The sequence below is a fragment of the Buceros rhinoceros genome, unplaced genomic scaffold (genome assembly GCF_000710305.1).
Source record: "Buceros rhinoceros silvestris isolate BGI_N320 unplaced genomic scaffold, ASM71030v1 scaffold31273, whole genome shotgun sequence".
Lineage (NCBI taxonomy): Eukaryota > Metazoa > Chordata > Aves > Bucerotiformes > Bucerotidae > Buceros > Buceros rhinoceros.
Window position 1 is genome coordinate 20,728 of NW_010404763.1, and position 10,661 is coordinate 31,388.

At 38.0% G+C, this 10,661-nt stretch overlaps 1 protein-coding gene across 2 annotated transcripts in view; it reads right to left on the bottom strand.

Annotated features, from left to right (window-relative positions):
* NR2C2 (nuclear receptor subfamily 2, group C, member 2) overlaps positions 1-9,107 on the bottom strand; it is a 19,763-nt gene extending 10,656 nt beyond the window's left edge. The window contains exons 1-8 of one of the 2 annotated variants that reach the window (XM_010133502.1): positions 9,003-9,074; positions 8,253-8,288; positions 7,384-7,623; positions 6,116-6,218; positions 4,891-5,070; positions 2,636-2,783; positions 905-998; positions 374-507 (exon numbers count right to left, since the gene is read on the bottom strand). In XM_010133502.1, coding sequence (XP_010131804.1) covers positions 374-507; positions 905-998; positions 2,636-2,783; positions 4,891-5,070; positions 6,116-6,218; positions 7,384-7,623; positions 8,253-8,288; positions 9,003-9,074 — 1,007 coding nt within the window. Of the gene's footprint in view, positions 1-373; positions 508-904; positions 999-2,635; positions 2,784-4,890; positions 5,071-6,115; positions 6,219-7,383; positions 7,624-8,252; positions 8,289-9,002 lie in introns of both variants that reach the window. The other variant, XM_010133503.1, reaches the window with a different exon arrangement.
* Between the last annotated feature and the right edge of the window lie 1,554 nt (positions 9,108-10,661).

Here is a 10,661-nt window from a genome sequence, read left to right on the forward strand (position 1 = left end):
GTAATACAGACCCCTAGAGAGCAGGGCTAAGGGCATGAGCGCTGTGCAGCAGAAGCTTCCATATTAACAAGCCAATCACATAAAACAGTATTAAAGTGTTGCTATTCTCCAAGTCACAAACTAGTAATTTGTAATTTTTCTGGGTATGAAACCCGGTCTAGCTTCAGAACACTACATTTATAACACAGGACAGTTCTTCACAAGCGGACAACAGCCAAACTTGGATTTCTAAAGACTTGGGTTTATATTTTGAAGTACAGGGCAATCTCTACTGTGTTTGGTGTCACAATGCCAAATTACTTGAATAAACGAGCGTAAGTATACACCATACAGAATACAAATTGCTAAATGAAATGCAAATAGAAATGCATACCGTGTAATCTCACTAGCGGATTGCTCTTCTTGTTGAACTTCAGAAGTATCTCCGTTATTTAGTGACTCACTGAGATTAGCAAGAGATGTTACAACATTTGCTAGTGTTCCTAACGCACCCTGGCTTGTTTCAGCCTAAAAAAATCAAGAACCACATTAAAAGATCAAATTATAGGTGATGTATCATACATAAATTTTTAATCTTTGTGTTCTTTTCCCTTTATGTACCTTCTTCCTCCTGAACACCTACAGGAAGAACAGTGGCTCACAATGATCTTTGAATTGTATTGTAATTATCAATCCTAGCCCTGGCTAACGTACCGTGTGTGGGAAACTACCAGTGGCTGACCTTCTGCAGAAATATGCTACTGAAAAGAAATCATGTTCCTGTTGATCAGCTCATTGGCTCCATTTGTACAGATCTTCAGACCTACCCCAACCTTATCTTCTCAAGACCAAGAATTATTTGTTTTTATGGATGTAGCTAATGAACGAACAAATACATACGTTCAGAATTTAACTGAAAGAATACCTTGGAGTCAGCAGCTAGGAGGACTGTACCATCATCCCTGATCAAAGGCTGCTGAATATTCACAAGCATACCCGGATCAAGAAGACCTGCTGACCTGTTCAAAAGCATAAGGCATCTGACAGTCAATAGTATTTTACATTAATCAGAAGAATCTGTAACAACCTATGCCAGAATAAAAGGGATTACCAGTTTTTAAATTAACAATTTAATGAAGCTCAGAATTTATTCATGAGGACTTACGTCCCTCTGAAACAGTTTCCAAAAAGTAGCTTGAAAGACTGAAAGATCGTGGTGTTTTCCTTTCCTGTGCAAAAGCAGTGACAACTTCCCAAATAGATATCCTCTCATTTGCTTTTTATGCTGGTTTATTCTGTCTTTAGGAAAGCTATTGTCTTCTCATGCTCTCAGAAGTCACTTAATAGCTCTAGTGTTATGAACTAAGACTTTGGAGGAAGGCCTAACTGTGTGTTCCAGGTTAGACAACAGACAGCACTGAAGAAAAAACTTAGGCCAAGAAAATGTATTTTATATTCTGGAGTGCCAGAAAAGACTTGTGTAATCAAGGTCTGCATAAAATCTCTGCTACCTGTGGACCAAGCATCCTTTCCCTTTGCTGTGTCTCACTTCAGGAGGCAGTGAGAAGTCTTTGCAGTCAGCAAGGATAGGTTTATTTTTACGTACGTAACGCTCCAAGTCTGCGTAATCCAATACAAATGCTCACACGATGGGTTCAGGCCACAGGAAATTTATAGTTCAAGGGGTCTGAGACTAACAGCTAACATTGTGAACTACTGCAGGCAGCAAATTATTGTGCATTATGCAAATCTGAATCCTACATAAATAACAGTCACACTTAATGACTACAATATTGTTCATAGGATTGTAAGGACAAGGAAATCGCAAAGAAGTGAATGTGTCTGAGAGCAGTATTTTGGAACAATCTGACTTTCAAACACGAACACCAAAAAAACAATTCTCCAAGAAATTTGCAGCCCAGTCTTCCTAACTGCAATGTCATTTATTGAACAAAGTGTATCCATATATATACAAAATTATATATAAACCTGAATATTGAGATCCAATATATCTAGGTGGTTATTATCCATTCATGAACTAACCGGATGTACAATTTTAAAAATTTGATATTTAGCCTAGAGTTCTTTTTTATTTTGTTCAGAAAAAGACAAATCTTGACTCTATTATGATATGCACTTCCACACCCACTGTCTACGGAGACAGCTGAGAGCATGGGAACCATCTCGGAATATCCCCCATATAGCAGAAGGAATCTGCTGCTGTTTTGCTGTTTGGAAACTGGTCTCTTGGGGTCAGAATCAGCAGCCACTGCAGTCTCTTTTACTACTGTCTTTAGGAGAAGAAGACCGAGTCTGCCGTTTGCAGATTTGATTTCAGAGAAGTGCTATGCTGAATGCACCCCAGCACAAGCCCATGTACTTTTTGCTTTAGTATCATGTTTGCCCTGCCTGTGCTTTGACCTGGCTGGACAAGAGACAGCTCTGAACTGAACACCACCCAGCTGTACTCGGACATGAAAACTTTAATGAGAAGCAGAACAATCTAGGTTAGTCTTGGTAATGGAAACAAATGATTCATGAATTGGAACTCTTTTCTGTCCAATTCTTTAGAGCAGAGGGAAAAGAGAACACAGGTGCCTGCAAATTAATATGCGCAAATAACATGAAACAAGGCCGGTTAAACTGAGGTACTCACCGCGCTCCATCTTTATCTGCCACAAATGTTGGAGTTGCTATTAGAGGGCTTCGTAGATCTTTTCTGATATAGATTTTTTCAGTGGAAGCTGCACAGTTGGTTGGTTTTTCACGCTGCACATCAAAAGGCTTTCTTTCACTTTGAACCGCTGCATAAAGATAGCAACATGTGGATTTGAAAGGAAATAATTAAACTGAAAAATAAGAAAAGTAAAATTCTCACAGTAGGATTTCCACTTGCACAGTTATGATGGTGTATCAGCTCAGTGCTAAACTGGAAATTTAATATGAAGATTCAAGAAACACAGGCTCCAATTTTACTATACCTGTGATTATGTACATTTTTAACTAGGAAAGTAACAGATGGATCATTTGCTTTAAGTTTTGCTGAACTGGAGTCACAGCTTGCTATATCATTGGCATTTCATAAGATGGAACATTCTGCAAAATGTGTTTTCAAATTGTTTATTTACTTTTGTTGAAAGGTATCTCCTAAATGTTAGATGCAGTCATACTCTGGATGATTCAGAACAAAGCAAAGCCAGAATAAACCCAGAAAAAATAAAAACAGGCAAGTTATGTGAGGGATGCAGGTTAATTCCCTGGGAGAGGAGTCTCTGCATGATACGGAATTCACTCACATCCATTCATTCCACCCCATTAGGGAACAGCATTCCAAAACTAATCTTTTTCCAGATTTAAAATATTTCTACTTGATAACTGGAAGAAAATCAGCTCAGTCTCTGACGTGCCAAAAAAGTGTGATAAATCTTGTAATAAAAATAGTAAGAAGCAGTAATTTCCTGATTTTAAAGGAAGTGAAAAGCGCATCTTTATAACATTAAGGTATTATTATTACGCAGATTACAGAAAGTTATATGGAATCTAAGTTGCTAAACTTTACAAACTCCTCTGTAGCTTGGCATAACATTCATGTGCATTGATTTTTCACCTGCAGATGAGGCTAATAAAATGATCAAAAGACTATGAGGATAATATAAAGAATTTCTGGAAGTGTCATACTAACATTAATTCTCATAACACTTTGCTGATGTAAGGCATAATATAAACAAGGACAATATTTCTGAGCTATTGATTGTACCAGATTATCATACAGCAGTTATTGCCTTAGAAGATTAAGATTATTAACAAGCAAAAAAAAAAAAAATTCAGCCCTCCTCTATAGCCCTTTGGAATGTAATGGTAAAATACACAGATATGTCTATCCTTGTAACCAGCAAGAGTTATTTAGTTCCTGATTTTATTTTTGCTAATACTGGTACTGTCAGCAAAATGCAGGGGCTTAAAAGCAGGTATATCCATTTTGTCTGCATAGTGGATCCATAAATACCAATCAGAACACTGACCCAATGCTGAGCATATATCCTATTCACATTGGGATAAGAAAGGTTTAGCTTCTGGAAATGCAGCAGCTTCTCTTGTACAAATGTCTCCCTCTATACTCAGCAGTGCGTGCAAAGCTCGACAATCATCACCACAGGTCTAGAGTTCCAGAGTGCAAACATGAGATCTCTCTATTTACAGTTTAAAGTTATGCCGCCCTTGAACTCAGTGGTTGGAACTTATCCTGCCTAGATCAGAGTGTAAAAAGGAAAGTATTTGTTGCTTCACCTTAAATTCGCCATAAATTTATGGCAAAACAACCAGATAATAGGCTTCCCAAAGTGCTGGACTGAAGAAGCAGAGGTGCTATAAACTGAAACAAACTACATTGAAAGACGTGTTTGGATGCTAGCACTGCAACTGTGGGAAGCACTGCATACAAACGTGAAAGTATATTGTTTAAAATATGACAGTTCTTACAATGCCTCATAATACACTGCTCACAAATAACCAAAAGTATATAAAAATTAAAAAAAAAAGAAAAAAGAAAAAAGGTATCAACTACTTTCCATCAAAGCAGCAAAAATAAATCAGAAGGAAAGCATATTCTGAACATGGAACATTAGACTCAAATTTATGTCCATCCATGTTAAAATACTTTGTATTACGAACAACCATGTGTCTGTAACATACATTCTAAGCGAGGCTCTGATTGGACTCCTCAAAGACCACAGCAGTATGAGACACGGTTCAAAACACTACTGCACCTCAGACATAACAGTGATGAAAGAAAGGTACAGTAGATGCTTTGGCCGACGGAAGTTCTGTTTCCTTCAAGCAACATACACCGAAATGAAGAGAACACACTAGGAAGTGGTAGGCACAGCATCACATTGGGTACTTAACACTCACATTCCATTTTCATGCCCATCTCTAGACATTTCTTAAGCCTACAAAACTGGCAGCGATTCCGATGGTGTTTATTGATGATACAGTCCTGGTTGCTACGACAACTGTACGTCAAATTCTTCCTCACACTCCTTTTAAAGAAACCTTTGCATCCCTCACAACTGACAGCACCATAGTGACGACCTAGGGAACATATATATTGTTATCAGATGGAAATTATTTATATTTTAGCGTAGAAATATTTATCTTAAGCAAGTAAAACACAATAAAAGTCACTCTCTTTTAAATTTATTTTGTATTCTTACCATCACTTTGGACCATGAACACATTGTTAAAGTCTTTCTTACAGGTTGCTTCTTGTTTACCTATTGACAGGGCTTTTTGGTGGTAGAGTGGAGAGAAGAGAGGAAGGCTAAGCCTGTTTCTGAATGAGAGGCCTGAGAAGTGGTAGCTCCCAGTCTGGACAAGAAATAGATGCAATTCTGTGTGCTGTTACAGATTATAGGATATATTAAAAGAACATACAGGCTAAGAGTTTAAGTAATTTCGGAATATAAGTAATTCTACAATAAAATTTGAAATGCAATCTTAATTTACAATCCCTATACATATTAATTCTGATACTGCTTTACATATAAACACTTAAAGCGAGACAGAGAGACGGAAGGATGTCTTCTCTGTAGCATGAAAGCACAGCCCGCTGCTTTGGCTACAGAAGAAATTTTGCCTCATAGACTTCTTGTTACAGCATGGACCCGAAACACTGAGGATTCACTGGATTTCTCTTTGGCTTTTTCTGTGACAGGAAAGACCAAAATGTGCCAGGAAATCTTAAGTTTTCTAGGAAGTGCTAAGAAGTGCTCTCCTGGGGTAGGTAGACTTTTCTAGCTGATGTGTTTATTGCATGACTGCCCATAGCTGTGGGGAACCAGACTAAATGCTTCAGTCTCTTCCAGGTACTAGGAGCTATTCTGTCATTATTTTGTCTTTCAGCACATGCTGAAATTTATCACACACTCCAGCTGAAGTACAAACTAATATTCTTCCAAACAGAGTTTAACTATCCTGTATTTATAGATACAAAATAAAATGTTACCTTTCTCCATTTTAGTCTCAATTGCTTTTGTCATCAGCACAGTTAAAATCAGTCAAAATACATGAAATTTCTCTTTATCTCAGACATCCTATCAATCAAGTTTCTAGACTACTACTTTCTAATCTTCCTTACCTGATGCTTTATCGCCACAGACTACGCAATATTCTACTACCTGGGGCCGCTGAACATCAGCTTTTCCCAGCAAACGTTCCACTGAAGCAGAGTCTGTCACTATCTAAAAGAGAATTCCACAACAGGAAGAGGTAGTTAGCCAATATTTTCTTCCAGCTTGAAAGTAAGGAGCTTTTCCTACAGTACTGAGAAGAGGTAGCTGAATTTGAAAATAAGTATGACAAGCAGAAAGAAATTAAGTAGAACAAAATGCAAGTTAATGAGAGTTTTTACTGTCAATAGAGAGGCTGTTGAAACAGTCATAGCAAAACAAATTCCAAATAAAACTTCTAGTTTTACTCAGTATGTTTCCTCACTTGTGCAGTCAACAGTATTCTTCCTTTCTTGCAATTACTCTCAACAGCTGCTGTATTTTAGCCAAAGACGTTTGTATTTCAGATGCTATTCCCATCTAACCCTTCTCTAGCTATTAGGGGTATATGGTTCAGAAGGGATAACCTGAAGCTGAGATCCATTACAGGAGCAGTTTAGCTTCAAAAGGCCTTGGATTCCAAAACCTCTGTTCAGAACGTTCTACTTAACACAGGAAAATACACCCCCAAAACCCTCTGTAACATCAGATAACCCGTTTAGCACAGTAAAATAAATTTTAGAAGACTGTTAATACCACTTTTCAAATATCTATGTAAGAACAATACTTTTCTCTATTGTAACAGTAGCAATAGGGACCAGGTGCCCCCCCTCCCCTTTTTTTTAAGACTGCCAGGAAGAAATCTTGACTTTCAGTAAAGATAGGTTATTGTTTATAAAATTTGTTTTGCAAAGCTTCCTTTGATCTGCATTAAGACCTCGCAAACAACTATAAGAGAGGACAGCTTCTGTGCCAAAGCAGGAGCTTTGTGACCCTAAGTTTGCTCAGGTGACTTGTATCTCTCTCTGTACCCGTGAATTTTGAACAGACCATCTGAAATTCTGGCACTCCTCACAAGCACCACCTTAAGTATTTGCTTATGTCTTTGGAATTTTAATGAAAAAACACAACAAGGGGTGATGAGTGCAGTGGGACACATGAGGAACAGGAGAATTTGTGATTGAATATTGAAGCCCACAATTAGTATTGTCTAATCCATGTCATTAGATCTTTACAAAACTATTGCAATACATCTTAAAGCAATTACAGACTAAAATAAATATTCTAAAAATAATAACACCCCATCACCACCACCAAAAAAAAAAAATCTGTGGTCTATCTCAGTTGCTATATTTACCTGAATTCTGCCTGGCACGATGTTGTCCGTGGTGGTAAAGATAAGCTGTTTGGCATTAGACGTCTCCGGCGCTGCCAGAATCACCTTTCCTGCACCAGTTCCATCTGGACTGGCTAAAATAAACTGTTGCTTTGGAGACACAGCTGAGTCCACTGCTGTCACTATTTGGATTTTTTGACCTGTTTGCTGATCTGTCACAATCTGCAAAATCCATTGAAGAATTTTATGAGTGACACTAAACTTTCTGTTTTAAAACCCTTCATTCTGTCTCAGAATTATATGATAGTCTCTAAAAATTGTCCTTGTTGTTTCTTATTTTGCTATTTGTACATTTACTACACTGGTGCAGCTACCTATGTAAGTGCAAACCAATAAAACCAAACCAACTAGACAGCTGTGAAAAGTGTGAGTCTGATGTTGCTAATAATGAAGAGATAAGCGGAGATCTTGTAAACACATTTACCTGTTCAAAAGGAGTTAGATAGAGTGGATCCCAGACAGAGTAAGAACAACATGTAATGTTAAGGACTGAGGCTGATGAATGGCTGGTATACATGCAGGGTATACTCTGCCTAGTGAGACAGCACCACAGAAATTTCACAGATTCATAGAATATCTCAAGTTGGAAGCAACCCATAAGGATCATCAGGCTCCCTGCTCCTTGCAGGACTCCTAACGCTAAACCATATGCCTAAGAGCATCGTCCAGATGCTCTTGGAACTCTGACTGGCTTGGTACCACGACTAGTTCCCTGGGAAGCCTGTTCCTGTGACTGACCATGCTCTTGGTGAAGAACCTTTTCCTAATGAGCAACCTGAACTTCGCTGATGCAGCTTCCTCCCATTTCCAGGTGTCCTATTGCTGGGCACCAGGGAGAGGGGACCAGCTGCCCTCTGCAGCCCCACCTTGAGGAAGCTGCAGACTGTGATGAGGTCACCCCTCAGCCTGCTCTCCTTCAAGCTGAACCAAGTGATCTCAGTCACTCCTCATAAGCCTTGCTCTCAAGACCCTTCACCGTCTTGGTTGCTCTCCTCTGGACACACTCTGAACGGTTTGATGTTTGTCTACTGAGGTACCCAAAACTGCACACAGCAATGCCTGAGGTGAGGCCGCAGCAGTGCAGCATGGAGTGGGACAATCACCTTCCTCGACCAGCTGGCCGTGTCGTCTGTGCTTGATGCAACCCAGGACACAGCTAGTCCTTCAGGCTGCCAGGGCAAACTGTTGACTCATATTCAACTCTCCATCTCTTTCTGTGGGGCTGCTCTCAAGCCTCTCATCCCCCAATTTGTAAGCGTAACCAGGATTACCCCATCTGTTGACAATGTCTGCCCATTAGCTACGGCTAGAGCTCAGCAGATTCCTATACACAGGCTAAGCTTAACCTCTGCAAATATTCCTCACTGACTATATCGTAAATATAATTAGAGCCAACTAGTCCTCACCAAATACATGCTGAGGGGAAAAAGAGAATTTTGGTTTGCATTAAAAGTTATCTGTTCTCACAGATTTATGGAAGTCTTCTGTAGACCTTAGCCTGCTTTTATATAAACCTAAATGGGAGGAGGAAAAAAAAAAAAAAGGTGTAATAGTTAATTACTTAACCAATGGATTTTTACCTGAATGCGTTGTGGTGAAGCTACAGAGGAGTCTGTAGAAATTATTTGGATACGCTGGGAAGGGCTGGTCATCACTGGAGATTCAGATAGTGAAGTCTGAACAGTCTGCACCTGTAAATAACGTACTGAATTTTAATTTACTGTTTTAGTACTGAACACTTAAAAATACCTATATTTATTAAAGATCAGATGGCTCTATAGTATGGAATTTAAATCTATTGGAAAGGTTATAGTCATCAAACCAACTTGGATTAATTTTCAATGAATTATCAGAACACTGGCTTTTTGGGGGAACAGAATAAATCTGAAGCATCTTCGAACCTTATACCACGATGCATTGTGTACAGCTTGGAAATAAATACAGAGATCTGTTTTTCCATGTTGCTCCCAGATTTATACCAACTTGTAAAAAGAATGCCAGTATATATGGTAACTGCCATTATATGCTGATATGTCATTTTCATTTTTAAATACCTGAGAACATGTATTTATTAAACTGAAAACAGCATTTTAGTCTTCTCTTAGCTGAGAAGATACATTGCAACAATAGAGAATAACTTGTCTAGTGCCAACAACTGCTTTAGTGTTCACATATCATTTATTTTTATACTTTTAGTAACATGCACACATACTCAGGATGGTGTAGGACTCTGCAACGCAAAATTTTACCTTCTTTTCAGGCTTGCTTACTTAATGCTTAGTAGAAGAAAAATAGCTTTAAAATTTCTGACTGTCTCTAGAAATCTCGAGTGTTTCAGTTTTCCAGACTGAATATACATGACATTGGCTGACGACAGAACAACCACCATGGCTAATGAATGAAAAGCAAAAAGGGAACATATTTTTTGAAATACACAATTTACAAGAGTGAGGAAAAAATTGTTCTGTTATTTTGTTTGACAGCTAAACTTCTATTTAAGTATTGTCACACACTTAAAAAGGATAAGAATGGATAAATATGTGAAGCTTTACTGTGGACCTACCCAGTCAATTGCATCAACTTTGACTTCTTAAGTAAAAATATTTTAAAAAAAGGAAAAATAAAGGAACAAGAACATGCAACACTAAAAAAATTCTATCAGAGATTCACAAGGTTAACTTCAGACAGTTTACGTAAATACTATAGAAGAAATTAAGCTATCATTAATTAGACTCCCAAATAAATTGAATCAAAGTATTCTGAAAGCAAATGCCTTGTAAGTTCCTGTATCAGGAAGATAATAGGGTTTAGCATCGTATCAGGTTCACCTACAGGATTACGCACAATACTGACTATACTCATCTGTTGTTCAGAAGAACATGACACCATGAAACCTGTATCACATTCAAAGAAACTGCTTTGGAAACCATACATGCAAAAGTCTAGTCCTCCAAAGTCAATGATGGTACATTTCTGTAATCCTAAAATATATTTTGGAACATTAAAAATACATTTAAATTTCTTTAAGACTGGAAAGAGTCTCAAATGATACTTCATCTTCAAGAGCTGAGAAAAGAAACGAAGTAGGCTGTGTATCATAGAAAACTTCAGTGCACTACACTGTACAGAGGCTTAATCAACAATTATTTAAAAGTGACCACTAACACTGTGACTTAAGACATAGTCAGAAAATAATACATAAAACGTAAAAGATAGCTCAAACCCTCACTGATTTCCCT